The 21,752-nt window shown below is 42.6% G+C and overlaps 1 protein-coding gene across 2 annotated transcripts in view; it reads left to right on the forward strand.

Annotated features, from left to right (window-relative positions):
• Positions 1 to 21,752, forward strand: part of MYH15 (myosin heavy chain 15) — a 143,725-nt gene that overhangs the window by 17,770 nt on the left and 104,203 nt on the right. For both annotated transcript variants that reach the window (XM_033941288.1, XM_033941289.1), the window contains exons 4-9: positions 890 to 1,046; positions 3,426 to 3,453; positions 11,215 to 11,311; positions 17,546 to 17,566; positions 19,079 to 19,171; positions 21,669 to 21,732. In XM_033941288.1, the coding sequence (XP_033797179.1) occupies positions 890 to 1,046; positions 3,426 to 3,453; positions 11,215 to 11,311; positions 17,546 to 17,566; positions 19,079 to 19,171; positions 21,669 to 21,732 (460 nt within the window). The remainder of the gene's footprint in view (positions 1 to 889; positions 1,047 to 3,425; positions 3,454 to 11,214; positions 11,312 to 17,545; positions 17,567 to 19,078; positions 19,172 to 21,668; positions 21,733 to 21,752) is intronic.

Below are 21,752 nucleotides of genomic sequence, written 5' to 3' on the forward strand. Positions count from 1 at the left end.
TTAATTTTGTTGGGGGGTTGTTCTTTGGAGATCTCTGTGAGGCATTATGTATCATATGTATACTTTTGCTATGAGGGTTCTTGACTGGTGGTGTTTTACTGTGTTAATAAAACCAATTTACTCTACACACTTTTATAGCAACAGGAGAGGGGTGGGGTGACTAGAGATTTCTACATAGCAGCAATATAATACTGAATGAGGAGGAAAGGGGGTTGGGGGAATGGGTGGGGTGAACAACTTTTTGGAAAACTTTTTGATGACTGGCTTTATGTTGTACACTTCTTCCTCCGTATCCACGGTTTCCGTATCTGCGGATTCGCTTATTTGCGATTTTTCGGCTGCTGACGCCGCCCCCTAATTTTCTTCACTGAACCCAGCGTTTCACATTGGAAATCACTGCTCCCGGTGGTTTATGGATGAAATTGCTGCTCCCGGTGGTTCCTGAAGGAAATCGCTGCGCCCGGTGTTGTACGGAGCATATCGAAAGGTCGGGTTATTCACGGTTTATTATCTTTTTCAGGTCTATTTTTCTGAAAAACCACGAATAACATGCAAAAAGTTTTTTGCGGTTTTTCGGTATTCACAGCTATGTTCTGCCCGCATCCCCCACAAATACGGAGGGAGAAGTGTATATCTATTTTCAAAGTACTGCACTTACTATGTATTCACTGTATTGCTGTTTTGGTGGGTTTTCTGTCATCAATAAACTTGAATCGAACTAAAATTAATCTAATCTAGTATTTTTGAGTTGCGCTATGCGTAAACCGGTTCAAGGTGATTTACAATATTAGGAAATACAGAATGTAATGCCACATTATAGCAGTTTGAGAAGGAAAGAGTTAGAAAAAACATTAACTGGCCCTTGGCCTGATTTCTACTTTATTTTTAGACCTACTCTGGCCTCTTCTGTGTGACAGTAAACCCTTACAAAATTCTTCCTGTCTATAAAACTGAAGTAGTGGCCGCCTACAAAGGCAAGCGGCGGTCAGAAGCACCCCCTCACATCTTCTCCATTGCTGACAATGCTTATCACGACATGCTGCGCAGTAAGTGTTGTTGAAGATGTCCTGAAATTTATAGGTGTGATAGGTGTCACAGATATGGAAACTGAGGTTGTGAATGAATCAAAATTAAGTGGAAATATTAAAGTTTAGGGAATTAAAATGAGGTCTAGTGAAAAAGTCTGAGGCATTGTAATTAAAAATGAAAAGTCTAAATTGCTGTCTGCATTCTAGCTGTGCTAAGGAAGTTCAAAAGTTTAGTTTGACTTTGTGACTCTTAAGACATTGGCAAATTTATGTACAATTGTTCATATGCATCCATGGGATTTATAGATAAGGTCCTCAGAGGAGCAGGAAACTTGGGATTTTTACAGAGAGAATCTGTTCCTTATAGATTAGAACATACAATTCTAATTGGGAGGTCATACAGAAGTTAGGATGTGTCTGCAGGATGCAGGCCTTTTACTGACATGATTGGTGTCTGAAATGGTCAGAGATCAAAAGTGATTTAGAAGTTATATGGAGAAAAAGTGAAACACTGCCACCTGCTGGGTTTAAAAACTTAACATTAGAATGGACTTAACATTAAAATTAAGGATTTAAATGTAAAACTGACGTAAGGCATTCTTGGAAAGGAAGTCATGTGATCAACTGTGCCATTGTATTCTAAAGCATGATAATTACTACAAATGATGCCACATGGGGTATACCGGTAAATCTGGTTGTCCTTGGTTTCTCCCTTTGGAGAGCACTGAAATTGTGACGGCTTGTATTGGCTTTCCCCAGGCATAGGAAAACTATTAATAAAACTTATTTGCTTATTACATGGCTTTTCCTCATGTCTGTTATTTGAACTCATAGAACGGAGTCTCTAGTCTAGTCATGTGGGAGAGAGAATCCATTCTGGCAATTCTTTTGGCCCTGATGTTCAAGTCTTCCAGCCTGGCTTGGCCAGTGTGCTCCTCTGCTAAATCAGCCTTCACTTTCCTTGTTAAAGCAAGTAACTGTGAACATTATTCTGCTGAAAAACAGGGGTCTTCAAAGGACTCATATAGTGAGGTTGAAACATAGAAACATGATGGCAGATAAAGGCCAAATGGCCCATCCTCTTTCCATGGACCTCACTGAAATATATTGCTGAACACTTCAGGTCAATATTCAGTAAAACTCGGGGGGGGGGGGGGGGATTTGAAACATCTCATCTATCCATTTCAAATTATTCCTATATTCAGCAGTATCTCCTGAATTCTATATAGGGCATGCGCAAATTCGGGCCCATGCCCTATTGCATACGCAACTTAACTGAATAATGAGACAATTAATGCTGATTGGATTCTTAACAAGCAACTATTAATGTTAATTGGTTTTAATTCAAATTTATACATGCAAATGTAGATGCAAGATCCACACGTAAAATTTATGCACGACGCCAAAAAGGGTGTATGGAAATGGCAGGGTCATGGGTGGATTGGGAGCTTTCTTAAAACGTTACCCCGTATTCTATAATTATGCATGTATCTGCACTAACTTTAGGTGCAAAGGATTTGAACCATGTTTCTGCTAGTGCAAATGCATGTATCTAAAGTCAGGCACCTATCCCGGGTGTAAGCGCTATTCTATAAACTGTATCTAACTTTAAGCGCGGCTTATAAAATACCATTCAGCATTTTATTTCCAGTGCCAATTTTTAGGTTCCATCAATGGCATAGTAAGGGGAGGCCATGAGGATGGTCTGCCCTGGGCGCTTTCTTGGTGGGGGCACCGCAACCTCTCTGCCTCCTCATGTCACGCTCACATTCTCCCTTCCCTGCCAGGAAGTTAACAGGACACTGGCCAATATTCAAACCAGTGTCTGGTTAACTGGGCACATAACCCCCCCCCTTACAAAAGCGCAGAAGAGGTTTTTAGTGCTGGCTGACACACTGAATGCTCTGCGCTGCTCTGACACTCATAGGAACTCTATGACTGTTGGAGCAGTGCAGAAAATTCAGCACACCGGCCGGCGCTAAAAACCTCTTCCATGCTTTTGAAAAAGGGGGAGGAGAGTTAGGACAGCTGTTTTGCTGTCCTATCTGTATGTGCTCACTTAGCTGGCTAAATTGGTGCTCCGCCCTAACTATATCTCTGACCTACCTCTAATCTAACCAAATAGGGTATGGCCAATTAGCAGTGATAATCAGTAGCTCTACCCACATTAGAGGTTTTTTATTGTAGGCTACGAGCGTCAGAGATTTTATGATAAAAAAAACCCTAACACCACTTCATAAAAGGGGGGAGGGGTACGTTCTGCTGAATCCTGGAGCTCAGTGGGGGTTTGCCTTTTGAATACTGACCCCTTAGAATTCACTTTTGTAACCACCCACCGCTGAATTCAGCTACTGTATTTAACTGAAATAAATTGTCTTTATTTTTCCCCCTTAAAAGATCGCGAGAACCAGTCCATGCTGATCACGTAAGTGCTTTACTAGTATCCTGTCAAAATGGTACCCAGAAAGAGAAGAGTCAAATTGCAGTGCATGTTTTCAGTGAAGACAGAAATTCAAGTTTTAAAAGAAATGACTTTAAAATGCATTTTTCTTTGGTTAGGTTTTTCATATTTAGTTAAGAACATAAGAATTGCCTCTGCTGGGTTAGACCAGTGGTCCATCGTGCCCAGCAGTCCACTCCCGCAGCAGCCCTTAGGTACCCTAATTGAGAATACCCTTACCTGCGTACATTCTGGTTCAGCAGGAACTTGTCTAACTTTGTCTTGAATCCCTGGAGGGTGTTTTCCCCTATAACAGCCTCCAGAAGAGCGTTCCAGATTTCTACCACTCTCTGGGTGAAGAACTTCCTTATGTTTGTACAGAATCTATCCCCTTTTAACTTTAGAGAGTGCCCTCTCGTTCTCTCTACCTTGGAGAGGGTGAACAACCTGTCTTTATCTACTGTATAGCAATGTTCTTATGTTTTTATGTATAATATATGGAATATATATATATATATATATATATTTTATGATCCTCTACAATTAGAATCATTCATATTAGAGAAAGAGATGGATGATGATAAGTAAGAGTAGGTAATATTTGTTTTGGTTTTGTGGATTTTTTTTCATTCTGGTTTTTGTATCTTGAGTGAAATGTGGTGATGGCTGTGTTAGCCCACTTTCCAAGGTAATATATAGAAATAAAACAAAAGTAATAAGGTAATATTTTTTATTGGAATAACTCAATATATTTTATGATGAGCTTTTGAAGGTAGCCCAGTTCTTATAACTGATATTTCCTTTTATTAATGGCTCACTGCTGCCCCAATATGTATCTCATCAATCCCAATTCACTTTGTAACAACAATTAAAATTCTAGGAGTGATCCTTGATAACACGCTATCCTTTAAATCTCAGATCAGCTCTGTGGTACAAAAATGTTTCTATAAACTAAAAATGATCAGATCACTCAAGTTACTACTTAACCCCAATTCAATCAATGTTCTTATCCATTCATTAGTAATTTCAACTTTAGATTATTGCAATTCGCTTTACCAGGGCATCACTCAAAAAGAGATCAGGAGATTACAAGTCATTCAAAACACTGCTGTAAAAATAATTTTAATGCTAAAAAATTCAACCATGTAACTCCTTTCCTCAGAAAAGCTCACTGGCTACCTATTTCACATAGGATTAATTTTAAAATACTACTTCTTGCTTTCAAAGTCCAATCTAATCACATTCCATCGTTTATAGATAGGTTGCTAATCCCTTATGATTCACAAAGGACACTATGCTCTGAGGGAGAATCAGGAGTAAGACCTTCATGAATATAAAGGTGAAGACCCCTATGAGACCCCCAAAAGTTATATTTTTAAGAGAGATAGAGTAGGGCAGAAAGGTGGAGGTATTGCCCTATATGTTCAGGATGGAGTAGAAACTATTAGAGAGGCTACGATGGAAAGGATAGAGAAGCTGGAGTCCCTCTGGATCAAGATTCCTAGACACAATGATGCAGACACAAAAATTGGACTTTACTATCGACCCCCAGGACAGACGGAGAAGACAGACTCAGAAAGATAGAGGAAATTAAACAAGAATGTAAGACAGGTAATGTAATAATCATGGGAGACTTCAATTTCCCGGGGATAGACTGGAACCTGGGTACCTCAAACTGCGGCAAGGAGGCCAAGTTCCTGGAAGCGCTAGGGGACTGTTTCCTGGAACAAATGGTGGGAGAGCCGATGAGAGGAAATGCCACCTTGGACTTGGTCCTAAATGGCATTACGGGACCGACAAAAGAAGTAGAAGTCATGGTCCCGCTGGGGACGAGCGATCACAACATGATCAACTTTAAACTTGACATTGGGAAAGGGAAACGTACCAAAACCTTAACCACGACCTTAAACTTTAAAAAGAGAAGATACAATAGCATGAGAGCCATGGTGAAACAACAGCTCAAGAAAAAGATGGACAAAGTTAAAACAGTAGATCAGGCATGGTCCCTACTGAAAAATACTATTACGGAAGCACAAAATCTCTACATTCCACGGATTTCCAAAGAAAGGAAAACTAAACGCAAAGGAGAACCGGCATGACTTACTAGAGAGGTGAAGGAAGTCATAAAAGAAAAGAAGGACTCCTTTAAAAAATGGAAACGCACGAAAACAACCGAAGCTTGGAACAAACACAAAGATGATCAGAAGAAATGTCACAAAGCGGTGAGGGATGCCAAAAAGGATTATGAGGAGAAAATAGCGCAAGAGGCCATAAATTTCAAACCCTTCTTTAGATACGTAAAAGGAAAAAACCTGCAAAAGAGGCGGTGGGACCGCTGGATGACCAGGGAAGAAAAGGGTACATCAAGGAAAACAAACAAATTGCAGACAAATTGTCTGTCTTTACAAAGGAGGACACGGCAACAATACCAGAAGCAGTGAAAATGTTCAAAGGAGTAATAGAGGACAGCCTCACCACAGTAGAAGTGGACTTGGACCAGATATACTACCAGATCGACAATCTTAAAAGCGACAAATCAACCGGGCAACTACAGACCTGTGAGTCTTACGTCTGTCCCTGGAAAAATGGTTGAAGCACTGATTAAAGATAGCATAGACCGGCACTTGGATGCACATGACCTGATGAGAGCCAGTCAACATGGCTTCAGGAAAGGGAAATCATGTTTGACAAATTTACTTCAATTTTTTGAGACCGTGAACAAACAAATTGATAGTGGAGAACCGGTGGACATAATATACTTGGACTTCCAGAAAGCGTTCGACAAGGTTCCACATAAAAGACTTCTCAGGAAACTACAAAACCCTGGAATAGAGGGAGATATACTAAAATGGATAGGCAAATGGCTGGAGAACAGAAAGCAGAGAGTGGGCATAAATGGGAAGTTCTCGGAGAAAGTGACTAGCGGTGTGCCCCAGGGCTCGGTACTTGGGCCCATCTTATTTAATATTTTCATCAATGACCTAGAAGAAGGAACATCCAATAAGATCATCAAGTTTGCAGATGACACAAAGCTATGCCAGGCAATCAGATCGCAGAAGGATAGCGAGGAACTCAAGAGTGACTTGTGTCAGTTAGAGAAATGGGTGGAGAAATGGCAGATGAAGTTTAATGTGGAAAAGTGCAAAGTAATGCATTTAGGCAGAAAGAACAAGGAACACGAGTATAGAATGTCAGGTGCAACTCTGGGTAAGAGCGAACAAGAAAAGGACCTGGGTGTACTGATAGATAGGACCCTGAAACTGTCGGCACAATGCATGGCAGTGGCAAAGAAAGCAAATAGAATGTTAGGCATGATAAAGAAAGGAATCATGAGTAGATCGAAGAAAGTTATAATGCCACTTTATAGGGCAATGGTCAGACCACACTTGGAATACTGTGTACAACATTGGTCTCCCAACCTAAAGAAGGATGTAAAACTGCTGGAGAGGGTGCAGAGATGAGCAACGAAGCTAATAAAAGGTATGGAGAACTTGGAATACGAGGAACGACTTAAGAGACTGGGATTGTTCTCTCTTGAGAAAAGGAGATTGCGAGGGGATATGATCGAGACTTTCAAAATACTGAAAGGAATCGACAAAATAGAGCAGGAACAAAAAATTATTTACAATGTCCAATGTGACAAGGACAAGAGGACATGGACTGAAGCTAAGGGGGGACAAGTCCAGGACAAATATCAGGAAGTGGTGGACACCTGGAATGCTCTCACAGAGGAGGTTATTGCGGAATCCACCATTCTAGGATTTAAAAGCAAACTAGATGCACATCTCCTTACGAGAGGCATAGAGGGATATGGGTGACTAAAATTACGCCAGGTGTACACCTAGCTGGGCCTCCGCGTGTGCAGATCGGTGGACTTGATGGACCGAAGGTCTGATCCGGAGATGGCAGTTCTTATGTTCTTATGTAAGCTTCTGAACAATCATATCTCTTCCTGTCAGCAAGAAATAATATGCTTATGTGAGAGGTTCATCTTTACTCCAGTAGCTAACAAATGTCTGCTGACTGGATATTTCGGGACTTTCCAAGAAGACAAACCTAAACAAAATGTCCTACCAAAAGTTATCTGAACTGCTGACAAAGGACAATGCTCAGGAAGGAGGGGGCCTACTCTCAGAAATTATTGAACTTAGTATTAAGAATACATTGTCAGAGGAAATAGAGAGGAGTCAGATTTGACACTAGGTGATATCATGCTTCAATATGGCTCCGAGATAAGTATGCAGACTATACAATTAATAGATATGATAGATGTGTCAACTCAATAGAAAGTGAGTATGTAATCTTTAACTAGGTAGTATTCTAGGCTACTGAACTAAGGTATATAATTAGCATACCGGCTGGCTTAAGCTTTAGGATGGATAGATAGCAAAAGTGGGCCACTCTGTATGTTATCCATTGGCTCAATGTGCTGTACTTTGTTGTTCCATTTAAGCTGGCTTTTGTCTATTACTAATAAACCTATATTATATACAGCAATTAGGTTGTTGTTGCGAGGTCAGATACTGAAAAGGTTAGCAGCGCCTTTCAGCTCTTCCCAACAATATCTTATAGTAGTCCCTTAAGTCCATCAATTATTTTATACAATACGTATACAATACGTATTGATACAATACGTAAAACAATCTTTTCAGTAATCGCACCCACACTGTGGAATGCTTTACCTCTGATCCTGAGACAAGAAAAGAATCTCAACAACTTTAAATCTAATCTCAAAACATTTCTTTTCAGAGATGCTTTTGAGATTTATATTTAGTCTTGCTTATTCAAAAACCTCAGACATCAGGCCTTACATTAAAGATCCCCTTTACTCCTTTTGTTTTTTGTCTCCCTTTTCTTTTATTTTAAGCAATGTATCCTCCCCATTTGCCCATGTGTATCATGTTATGTCCGTATCGTATCTGTGAATTTGTTCCCTCTATTTTATATTTTTAAAACTTTTTAATACTTTGCATAAATCGGAAACCATTCTGCTTATAAAAGTGGTATATCAAGACCCAAATAAACTTGAAACTTAATATTCCTTGTCTTCATTATTGTTAATAATTAGGGCTACCAGACGTCCAGGAAAACCCAGACATGTCCTCTTTTTAGAGGACTGTCTGGGTGCCCGGATGGACTTTCCAAAACCTGGTAGTTCGTCCGGATTTGGGAAAGCCGTAACCTCCCAACCAAGTCTGGAGGGCCTTTGAGATGCACGGATGATGTCACATGCATCCAAGCATGCTCGAAGACCCTCCAGATGTGGCTCGGAAGTCGGAAAACAAAGATGAGGCTTTGCAGGGGGCAGGGCAAGAGGTGGAACAGGGCTTGGCTAGAGGTGGACAAGGCGTGGCTGGAGGCACAACAGGGTATAGCTAGGGATCATGTGTACGGGTTTCTCTGGACAAAAATCTGGTAACCCTATTTATAATGCAATTGGAAATAAATGTCAAATAAAATAAGCTGATGACCCATCAAATACGTGCAGGACAATTGTGCGCTGACAATTCTGCCCCAACATTTTCTCGCACGACACATGCATGCCCCTTTAAAACATTCACCCTGCTGTCCCATGCCTACCCCGCTACCATACCTCCCGACATTTGCACGCACGACAAATGCACACCCCTTTAAAACATTCACCCCGCTGTCCCATGCCAGCCCCGCTACCATACCTTCCATACATACCTTCTGATTCACCCCGCTTTGCCATGCTGCCTTCTGTACATGCATTCCAGCCCCGCTCCCTTAAGACATTCACCCTACTTCTGTACATGCCTTCCGTATGCCCCCCTTAAAACATTCACCTCACTGTCCCATACCTGCCTCGCTACCATGCATTCCGTCGCGCCCCCGCATCCTCTTAAAACAGCCCTGCTCCCTGCCTTCTGTACAAAACAGCCCCACTCCCTTAAAATATTCACCCCGCTCCCATGCCTTCTGTGTACTGAGGGGATTGGGTGGGGGGAACCCCCCACTCACTACAAAATTGCCAATGCACGTACTGAGGGGGTGGGGCACTTACAAGATTGCCGATGCGCGTATTGAGGGGGGAACCCCCACTACACTTACCAGATTGCCTTCCATTTGCCACTCACTGCACTCCGCTCACATGCCTTCTCTTTGAGCAATTGTGCCCCGACAATTTTGCTCCCTTCATGCACGCACTTGTCGGTGCACACATTTGACAAAGCCAAATTGACATGGCACAGTTGTCCTTCGCGCTACTGGGCCATAGCTTTCATGAGAATCAATGTGATAGCATACAGACGTGGGCATTATCTTGTCAAGTTGAACAGTGCTCTGTGCTTATGTAGTAAGAGGCCTAGACCCCTCCACATCCTCATTTAAGCAATGAAATCCGTACATTCTTCAGAGTAAGGGTTGCCTTAGACCCGCCCCCCCAGTTCCGCAAATCCCCTAGACTCGCCCCCAGTTCTGCCCATCCCCGACCTGTAACACTCTAATCCCGCCCCCAGCCACACACCCCAATGCCTGCTCTTATCAGGCAGGGAGGAAGTCCGCGCATGTGCAGATGCCACGTAATGACGTTGTGTGTGATGTCATTGCGTGGTGCCTGCACATGCGTGGACTTCCTTCTTGCTTGACGCAATTTCAGGAAGCTTTTCTTTTTTTTTTTTTTAATTCTTTATTCATTTTCAAAGTTACAATAAGTATAACAATATATCCAAACAAATTAACAATAAATATAACACTTAATAATCATCAATGGTACAAATAATATGCTCTTATCTCCCACCCTTCCCACCCTTTCTTATCATATAATCAATATCTTATACAATATGTAACAATAAATTTACCCTCCCCTCCCCCCCTCACAATCAAACTTGTAAATTTAAGGGAAAAAATAAAATAAAATGTTATCTAATCGGTACAATACTTTGTAAATGACTTCCACACATCCTGAAATTTCCTGAAAAAACCGCGCTGTATTGCAATAAATCTTTCCATTTTATAAACATGACATAAGGAATTCCACCAGAAATTATAATTTAATCTACTCCAATTTTTCCAATTATACGTAATTTGTTGAATGGCAACCCCAGTCATTATAAGTAATAATTTGTTGTTATTTATAGAAATCTGACTTTTTGCTCTCATTGCCATACCATATAGCACAGTATCATATGATAATGCCACTGGGTTGTCTAATAAACAATTAATTTGGTCCCAAATTGATTTCCAAAAATTCATAATAAATGGACAATAGAACAATAAATGATCTAAGTGCTGGGTTTTGAAAAGCTGTCTGGACCCCCAGACATGTCCTCAAAAGGAAGACATGTCCGGGGAAATCTGGACATCTGGTAACCCTGTCCAGACTGAATGTCTCTCTGCAGAATGTACAGAGCATCTGATTCAGCTGTAAAACCTGCATAATTTATCATTTTAAAATCTTGCTTCTCAGCCTGTCAAATCACTAATGAGCGATATGGTGGACTTCAATAGAGTAGCTCATGCTGCTAATTCACAGGGTGATGACTCTGAACCCAGTAGTCATGAATGAATTAGTTACGGTGGTGTTTTGCAGTAAGGGGTAGGGAAGTCCATATCTGGCATTCTGTTAGATCAACCAGTGCTTGCTGAAGGACCCCCAAACATCTCTGGGTGAACCTTGCAGGAAATTAGCCTCTATGAATAAATGGATTAATTTGTTAAAAAAATCTTTCACGTAAATACAAGTCATTCTGGCTGACTGATATAATATTCTTGTTCTTTGCCCAGCGGAGAATCTGGTGCCGGTAAGACAGTGAACACAAAGCGTGTTATTCAATACTTTGCCACCGTCGCAGCCATAGGGGATCCCACGGGCAAGAAAAATGTGAGTATCAGACCCCTCCCCTATCCTCCAGCTAGCAGAGTTTGCTTTGAAATAGAGCATATCTTTTTTCATCTCCCCTTCTTATGACTCTTATCTCCTCCCCTTTTCAAGGCTAGAATCTGTGGACCCTGTATTTAAAGCCATTTATCACAATAATGGTGACCATTATTCAAATATATGGCATTTGTGCCACTATCTGTTGATACTTATTGACACTACCAAGAAAGTGCCTCTGAATATCCTTACAGACCACATCTGCACTATCCAGAATGTGCCGGGGAGAGGGGGGGGAGGTCAAGGCAAAGCAGGAAGTTAGCTGGAGAGCGGCAATATTCAAACTGTTATCCAGATAAAGTGAGGAGAGAAAACTTGGAATTAGAGAGTGGTTTCATTCCACACTTGCCACTCTATTCAGATATTCAACTGCGCTTGCATTTCGCACAGTGGTACTGTATATCAAAATTAGACCATTGACTAGAATTTTAAAAAGTCACCTATTACCAAGTTTAAATATTAACCCATTCATGCTTTTAGGCCAGATTCTCTAAATGGCGCCAGTTTTATAGGCGCTGGTAGGAGTCAAAGCTCAGTGAAAAACGGTGTTTAAATTACATTCTTCACTGATTTTCAAGGTGCCCATCAGTGCTGGAATCATGCCTCTATAGGCGCTTTATGACAACGAATACTGCTGTAGGCGTGGCTAATGCCGGAAGTGGCGTTAGGCACCGTAAAGCGCCTATGGGGGTGTGATTCACATCAAAGGTAGGCGCCGGAAATGTAGGCCTGGAAAACCCTGGCCTACATTTCCGGCACCTCCCTTTGCTGGAGGCACGATTCTTTAACCGGTGCCATCGCGCGATTGACATGCAATCGGTGGCTGCTTTTAAGGCGGCCACCGATAACAGCGCCAGTTAGAGAATCCAGGCCTTATTGCTTATCTGAGCCTTAGAATTTAACTATCTGATATAATATGAATGTTTTATTTTTGTAAACAGCTTAGGGATGTTATACTGCGCTCTATAAATACTGTAAATAAATAAATAAATTTTACCTGAATTGCTATTTCAATGGTATCTTTTGTGATAGTTTTACACTGCAAGTTTCCCATGGTTTTCTATAGTGACTAGCAATTTATCATTGTATAGTTTTGTTCAAATACGCATAAGGGGTTAATTCTCTATAGATTGCCTGAAGTTAGGGCTCCATTTACAAAGCCGCGTTAGCGACTTTTAATCACTCGCTAACCCCTGTGCTAACTGAAAAACTACCGCCTGCTCAAGAGGAGGCAGTAGCAGCTAGCGCGGCCGGTGGTTTAGCGCATGCTATTACGCGCATTAAACCGCTAACGTGCCTTCGTAAAAGGAGCCCTTACTCGCTGGGATGATATGCACTAAGGCCCTGATTCTATTTTTTTTTAAAAATGCCTATATTTAGGAGCAGAAAAAACCAGACCTTCAAACCTAAAAATTGTACTTTAATGCCAATGACGTAAAACAGAACATGAAGCCAGACCCGACATGGACCGTGTTTCAGCTACAGAGCCTGTGTCAGGAGTCCTTAAAACCGTCTGCTCAGCAAATAGACAAAATAGAATGGAGCGCTACAAAGCATCAGCCACGACACATATTGGAAGCAGTCAATCAGGCCTGTAGGCAGTTAGACATGTAACGCTTAGCATTCTATGTCTTAAAGATGTGTGTGTGAGTGCTAAGCCACCCCTTTCAGGTCCATACCCTTTTGCAGCTGCATGCTATGGATTTTGCACACCCATTTTATAGAATACCAACTAAAAGGAAAGGGAAAGGGGATGGGACTTGATAGGCCATATTTTTTTGTGGTTACAATCAAAGCAGTTTACTGTAGAAGCTCAGTTATCCGGAATCCACGGAGGTTGGTGAATACCGGATTACTGTTTTTCTGGTTAATTGAGAGTGTGTTAGAAACCTTGTCTAACACACTGTCAATTTCCCCCCCCCTCCCTTTCTCGCCCTGAAGCACCAGCATAGCAGTGGTCATAAGCTGCAAAGCCCTCCTCTCTCCCTCAAGCCTCGGAGTGGCAGAAGCAGGTAGCACTCCTGAGCCACGAATCCCCTCCCTCCCTCTCTCTCTTCCTTACCTGAAGCACAGTGGGCAGCAGAAGACAGCCTCCAAACAGGCTGCTCACGGCCAGCCCTGGCAGGGTCTTCTCTCTGACGTTTTGGAAGTGATACATCAGAGAACAACCTTGCTGAGGCTGGCTGTGAGCAGCCTGTGCCTCCTACTCACTGCTGCACTTTAGGTAAGGATGAGAGAGAGAGGGAGGGAGCAAGGGAGCTCGTGGCGCAGAACTGCTGCCGCACTGGTGCTTCGGGGTGGGAGGGAGGCAGGTTCATGAATGCTTCGGAGTTTGGGGGCTTATGCCACTTCAGGGCTTGAGGGAGGAAGGAGGACTTTGTGGCTCAGGACCACTGCCGCACTGGTGCTTCGGGGTGGGAGGGAGGCAGGTTCAAAGATGCTTCGGGGTTTGGGGGCTTGAAGGAGAAAGGGAGGATTTGCAGCTCAGGACGCTTTGGGGAGACATATTTTTTTTTCCCACCGGCGATTTTTTTGCTAGTTGTGTGAGAGTCCCAGTTAACTGAGACTCTACTGTATTTATTTTGTACTTGGAGTAATGGAAGGTTAAGTGGTTTGTCCAGAGTTACAAGAAGCTGCAATGGAAATTGAATCTGGTTCCCCTGTTTCTCAACTAATGCATTAACCATTAGGACTACTCCGGGAGTTGCATAAATAACTACTAATTTGTGCAAATTCTTGCCAATTATTGGTTGTTAATACTAGAGAATGACATGGTGGTTGTGTACCACGGCTAGCCATGGGTAGCCGTGGGTAGCCCGCTGAAACGGGAAGAGAAAAAAAAGTGGTCGCTGCGGGGATGGGGACAAGGCCATTCACCTCCCCATGGGGCGGTGAATGGTCCTGTCTCTGCAGTGAAGTAAGCACGGATTGCACGGTCCAGCATCCCTACCCGATCGCCACATCCCTCCACCTCACCTTAGCTGCCAAATTTAATTCTTCTTCTCCCAGCGGCACGCTTTCAATAAGTTACATGCGGCTGCTTGAGTTATTGAATCTTCTCCTCTGATGCAACTTCCTGTTTCCGATTGCGTCAGAGGAGAAGATTCAAAAATTCAAGCAGCCGCCCACGCGCACACGACTTATTGAAAATGTGCCGCTGGGAGAAAAAGAATTAAATTTGGCACCTAAGGTGAGGTGGAGGGAGGGAGATGGCGGGATGCGGCGATCAGGCGGGAGGAGGCTGCTGGACCGCGTGATCCGTGATCGCGCGTGTTCCATCACACTAGGAAGGAGGGAGTGAAAAGGAAAGAGATGTTGGGCCAAGGAATGAAGAGGGAGAGGAATATTAAACCCACAGTAGGAAATAAAGGGGAGGACAGGCAGGTGAGCCAGATGCTGGAAGCAGGGGCGGAAGGGAGAAAGAGGAAAATAAGTTAGATGGGGTTGGAGAGAAGAGACACATTGGTGTGGAAGAGGAAGAGAGGGGAAATCTGGACACAGGAAGGTAACAGAAACAGAGGGGAAATTATGTGCATGGGGCAAAGGGACAGAGACATAAAGGGAAAATACATTGGGGGGGAAATTATGTGCATGGGGATGGTATATGGACACAGGGGGGGGGCAATGCCAGATACAGAGGGGAGATATTAGAAATGGGGAAAATAGGAACACAGAAGCGATATGGTTTGTTCAGATGGGATTAGATGGTTTATGGGGATGGGATGGGGACCGAGCTCGCAAGCTCCGGCGGCTTGCACAAATTACATTGTAATGTACCACAAAGGTAAGAGGGAGGGAGAGAGATGGTCGGATTGCATGAGGGGTGCTGATGGGCGGTAGACAGAAACAGACGCTGAAGGGGGTGGCGAGAGGGAAGGGTGGTGGTGGAAAGGAATGGAACAGATGCTGAAGGGAGGTGAAGAGGAACAGACGCTGAAGGGAAATGTGGAAGAGAGAATGAGTAGAAGATGCTGAAGGGAAATGGGGAACAGAGAGTGGGAAGAAGACTCTGGAAGGGAAGAAGCCAGACTGTGGAGGGAGCTGAGGGAAGAAGATGGGTGCCAGACCAATTGAGGGGGGTGTGTGGAGGGAGAGATGGAAGGGAGAGGCACAGTAACAGAGAAAATGGAAGACACAGAGAGAAGGCAGACAGTGGATGGAAGGAATTGAATGAGAAGATGAGGAAAGCAGAAACCAGACAATAAAGGTAGGAAAAAAGATTTCTATTTATTTTGTTTTATTTTATTTTTTGCTTTAGGATAAAGTAGTATATTAGTTGCGTTGATAAAAATTTATAGACAAAGCCCGGCCAGCTGAACATCTCTTTCTCTAGTTCAGCAGCCAGAACTTTGATTTATAAGCAAATAAGCTAAATATTGCAGTACTGAGGCTTGTATGGATGCTGTGGGGACAATAGTCATGGGGATGGAGCAGGGACAGTGATTGCGGGGACAGGAACGGAGTGAGGAAAGTGGTCGCGGGGATGAGGCGGTGACGGGGACAACTTACAGTTACTGGGCAGACTTGTACGGTCTGTGTCTGTGTATGGCCGTTTGGAGGAGGATGGGCAGGGGAGGGCTTCAATGGCTGGGAGGGTGTAGATGGGCTGGAGTAAGTCTTAACAGAGATTTCGGCAGTTGGAACCCAAGCACAGTACCGGGTAAAGCTTTGGATTCTCGCCCAGAAATAGCTAAGAAGAAAAAAAAAAAAAAAATTTTAAATTGAATCAGGTTGGGCAGACTGGATGGACCATTCGGGTCTTTATCTGCCGTCATCTACTATGTTACTATGTTACTATGTTTTTTCCCCATGTCATTCTCTAGTTAATACCAATTAGCAGCTTGTTAATCAATTAAGTTATGTGCTCAACTGCCCTTGAGCATGCATGTTTGTGTGCTGAGCGTAAAGTTGAGCACACAAGTTTTTAGAGTTAGGAGGATGAAAGATAGTTTAATAAAAGTTGGCCTAGGGTGGAAGGTTTAAGGAGGTGCCTATTTTTAAAAGTTGCCTTAAAAAGACACATAGAACTTGTATACTGTAGTCACATACGAGGATAAATCAAAAAGTAAAGGCAAAATACATTTAATGGATTTAATAGAAGTAACTGTGAGCAATTGAACATATCCCTTTTCCACATAGTCCCCAAGCAAGGTGACACATTTGTTGTATCATTCAACTAGCTTCTGCATTTCTGCAGTTTTTCGACTGCTCCCGAAGCCAGGAGAGCACCACTTCCTTTCCTTCATCATGCTCTGTCTTTTGCTCTCTGGGTCGCAGTGATGCAACTGTGTCTCATTACCGATGACGATTCTCTCCAGAATACTCAAATCTTCTTCATACTGTCTCAGGAACGGCATTGCCACCTCCACATGCTGTTGCTTGTGCAGATAAGTAAGCTGTCTGGGAGCCCATCGTGCACAGACTTTCTTGTATCCCAAGTCATCATGCATTATGGCAAATGCAGATCCATAGCTGAAATCCAAATTTGCAGCCAATTGAGACACTGCTATCCGTCGGTCTTCTCTAATCAAGGCATCCACCCTTTCAATGTGCTCTCATGTGCGTGATGTTACCTTCGTCAGTTACACCTGTTCTTCCCACTTTAAACCTTTTTACCCACTCATAAACCTTTCATTGATTCATGATGCTATGTCTATATTGAGTTAATATCCGATGGTGAATTTCTACAGTTTTCACTCCCTCTGCCCAAAGAAAGCACATTAGTGCACTTTGTTCTTCGATGGTGCAATCTTGCAATGGAGCATCCATGATTTTGATCTTGTGATGCCACTTGACTTAAGGCAAAACGCTGCTGTGTACGTGGACGAACTATCCAACAGGCAATGTACAAGTACATATGTTGCATTTCGGTAGCTCTGTTCCAATTATGGCGTAAACGGTTGCCTTTAATTTTTGATTCGCCCTCATATATTTGTACCTTCTCACAAGCCGAATTTCTCTCAGTTTGTTATGGTTGTAACAAATACGAATAAATTCTAGGAATAATTACACGGAAAAATTGAAATTGAATACAATATAAGAAAAGTAGGATTCTAAGATAGGTTTCCTTTAATAAGAAATTTGCTATAACAAATGTTTTCTTCCATTGTATTATACATGTAAACAAAACAGTAAATAATGGATATCCTTCTCTCTTTTTCTTCAATGTTCTCTGAACAGCAACCAGCCACTAAGACAGGGGTAAGTTGTTGGTTTCATTGCTTTACCTTTCATTATGTGAAGAGAAGACCAGGGAGATCTCTTTGCTTTTTATAATTGTCAAATGATAATGTAGAATTGCGCTGTAATATTGTGTTCATGTAAATATTCGGTGTCAGGTCAAAAGCGCGCCGGGACAAAGGTGCGCCCAGACAATTGAGCGCAGCGCAGGGGCGCGCGCCGCACAAAATTACAGTTTTTAGGGCTCCGACAGGGGGCTTGAGGGGGAACCCCCCACTTTACTTAATAGAGATCACGCTGCATTGTGGGGGCGTTGTGGGGGGTTTGGGGGGTTGTAACCCCCCACATTTTACTGAAAACTTTACTTTTTCCCTGTTTTTAGGGAAAAAGTTAAGTTTACAGTAAAATGTGGAGGGTTACAACCCCCCAAACCCCCCCATAACACCGGCGCGATCTCTATTAAGTAAACTGGGGGGGCTCCCCAACAAAACCCCCTGTCGGATCCCCTAAAAACTGTAATTTTCTTCGGCGCGCGCCTCCGTTTTGCGCTCGGTTGTCGGCGCACACCTTTGTCTTTCGCGGGGTTGTCTATGAACCAAATATTCATATTCATATTTCAAAACCCTCCCAGTGTAATTTATTAGAAGTAGTCTAAGTGAGTCCACTGAAGAGCAACATTAAGGGCTCCTTTTACAAAACTGTGCTAGGGCCTTAACGCGCGGAATAATGCACGCTAAATTGCTGTGCACGCTAGCCGTTACCGGCTTCTTGTGAGCAGGTGTTAGATTTTCAGCTAGCGCGCGCTAATCCAGTGCGTGCGATAAAACGCTTAGCGCACCTTCGTAAAAGGAGCCCTAAATGTAAATATTAGTCAATGTTGATAAAGAAAATTTAGTATTAGTGAATGAGTAGTGAGGTCAGTATTGAGGGGGTCCAATAATTTAATTGGATTACCCCTGTGGTTTTCCTAAAACTGGGAATAACACAGACCACATCTTTTCCTCATCTTTCACTCCAAAATTGTGTCAGAGTAAACCTCCGTGAGCTGACATTTCAAAATAACCGATACTTCATGTTGACTACTCTGTGAAGAAATAAATCAAAATTCCCCAAATCAAAATTAAGATGATATCCTAATAAATCCAAAATCCATTTACTCTACTGGATTGAGATGTCATAATGGATTTTGTGCTGTGAGTTTATATTATATTGCCGTATATTTTGGGTTTTTGATTTAATTAGAGTGTAAATATTCAAGACACAACGATAAGGGCTCCTTTTGCAAAGGCACGTTAGGGCCTCAACACGCAGAATAGCGCACGCTAAAATGCCCTGAGCGCTAGCCGCTACTGCCTCCTCTTGAGCAGGCAGTAGTTTTTCGGCTATCCTGCGCTAATCCGGTGCGTGCGCTACAAATGCTAGTGCACCTTCATAAAATGAGCCCTAAGTAAATTACTCATCTCTAGGTGTTGGTACTTTTTCTGCAGCAAAAAAAAAGTCTTTTGATATTTACATCTCTTCTTCCTACCTTAGGGAACCTTGGAAGATCAAATCATTCAAGCAAACCCAGCTCTAGAAGCCTTTGGAAACGCCAAGACACTAAGAAATGATAACTCTTCACGTTTTGTAAGTTCAAGTCTGTATGAAAAAAGATGTTTCTGGATTGTTGGGTTTTTTTTTAGAACTTTATTCCCCCCCTCATTCTTTATTCATTTAAAAAACCAGCACAAAGTGCAACAGATTTACCAACAATTGGTACAAAAACAGCACTAATTACAATCAAATAATAAGATAAGTACATATCCCCCTTCCCCCACCCTTCCTGGATGTGCTTAACACTCATTCAGAAATATTAATGATCAATTCGTACAAAATTTTGTTAATGGATCCCAAACCTCTTTAAATTTATTATAATATCCCTACTGTAACGAGTTCATACATTCAAACTTATAAAATTGGCATAAGGTTTCCCACCAAAAGTTATAATTTATTTTATCCCAATTTTTCCGGTTTTACGTGATTAGCTGCATAGCAACTCCTGTCTGTATGAAAAAGATGTTTTTGGATTGTCTTTTTAGAACTTTATCGAAATGCATTCCTTTTCATCACCTCCGCTCACTAATGTAGTCTGCAGAACTCGAGTAGAATAGCTGGAACTCTATGTATCTCTTCTACTCCTAGGAGTGTGCAGCATTTTTGGGAATTTATGGAAATTTATGGGAATTTTTGTTAGCTTTTTCAAATGAATGTACATTCCTTGTCTCCTCTGTGCAGACATGCGTGATTCCTGTAGGCCATGGCTGCCCAAGTCCGGTCCTCGAGATCTACTGGCAGGCCAGTTTTTCAGGATACTAATCAAAAATCAATGGGAACAAGTTGCTGATTCCTAAGACCAAAGGTTATAAAACTTGTTCAATGAATGTTTCAAGTCTATAATTGAACTCTCAGATGCCTGCTCTGGTGAATCATCAAAGATTTCTATCCAGAAATGCAGGAGGAGGTATCATTCATCGAGTTCATTATAAATAATAAACTAGTGCAAAAATATATGCTAAACAGAACTTTCAATTTCAGTTTTTCAGGATATCCACAATGAATATGCATGAGAGAGATTTGCCTGCACTGCCTTCTTGGGATGCAAATCTCTCTCATGCATGTTCATTGTGGATATCCTGAAAACCTGGCCTGCTAGTAGATCTCGAGGACTAGACTTGGGCAGCCCTGCTGTAGGCTGTCTCTGCCCCCTGTTGGTCATAAAGGTGCATGGCAGAAGGATAACATTATTTATATATCCTATTAGGACACAGCCCTTTACAGATACAGCTAGACTTCGTTTCAAAATTTTAAAGCTTCTTTGAAGACTAAGGCCTAGATTCACTAACCTGGTCGAGTCAGTCCGCTCCGTGTTCGATCCGACGCAGGCCGACTTGATTCCCAATGGGGATTCAAATGGGGGTGATCGGAGGAACGCCCCCAACAACCTCACAGATTGCTCTCCAGCGATCCAGACACATGCGCAGACCATCTAATTTGCTTGTAGATGGTCTGCACATGTGTTTGATGCCCGTGTCTTTTAAAAAAAACTTTTTACTCGCAAGCCCATGGTTTAAAGTGGGTTAAACCAGGGGCTCGAGTTGGGGCAGAGCTCGGGGCAGACAGCAGGGCTGGAAGATTGGGGCAGGAGAGTTGGGGCAGAGAGCAGGGCTGGAAAATCAGGGCAGGAGATTCAGAGCAGCGATTGGGGCAGGAGAGTCGGGGCAGAGAGCAGGGGTGGAAGATCGAGGCAGGAGATTCGGAGGAGAGATCGGGGCAAGAGAGTCGGGCAGAGCTCGGGGCAGAGAGCAGGGCTGGAAGATCGGGGCAGAAAACAGGGCAGCAATGGAGCAAGAGAGTCTGCAGGGACGTGTTCGACTGGTCCCCAGCAGTCTCTTCTTCTGTTGATCAGCCAGCCCAGCCGGTGTCCCAGATTTGTTTAGTGAATCTCGTCCCTGCCTACTTTGCATGCCATTTCTCCTCATTTGCATGCACGGATCAGAATTGGATCGGCAGAGAGGTTAGTGAATTGGGTCGGAGGAAAATTGTGTCGCAAACCGATCGGTACACAATCGGTTTGCTTAGTGAATCTAGCCCTTATTTCTTTGAACTTGCCTATGGCAAGTCGCATTAGAGTTCTCTTATTACCAGTGAACAGGCCCTGGAACACTATCTCCCACCTCTCCCCATCTTCAGATTCCTAAATGAATGGTATTTTTCTATTTTTTGTGTGTTCTATTTCTTGCTTTTATAATCTCATGGGAAAATCCATTGCTTTTTTCTCAGATAAGCAGCATCAAATCTTTATTGCTTTTTGGGATCTTGCCAGGTACTTGAGACCTAGATTGGCCACTATTAGAAATAAGATACTGGGCATGATGGTCCTTCGGTCTGTCCCAGTATGGCAATGCCTATGTTCTTATTTCATCTTGCTTTTCAATTATAGTAATAAATGAAAAGAAATGAAAAATATTTCTAGTCAGACAAAATCCATTTCACATATATTAACTCCTGTGGACGCTGAATTGAGTGTAACATTCTATTGCTGTTTGTTCTAATAAGGATTTCTCTTCCATTCCTATCCATCCAGGGCAAATTTATACGAATCCATTTTGGCACTACTGGGAAGCTGTCATCTGCTGATATCGATATCTGTAAGCAATGAGACCAAACA

The sequence above is a fragment of the Geotrypetes seraphini genome, chromosome 4 (assembly GCF_902459505.1).
Source record: "Geotrypetes seraphini chromosome 4, aGeoSer1.1, whole genome shotgun sequence".
NCBI classification, from domain to species: Eukaryota; Metazoa; Chordata; class Amphibia; order Gymnophiona; family Dermophiidae; genus Geotrypetes; species Geotrypetes seraphini.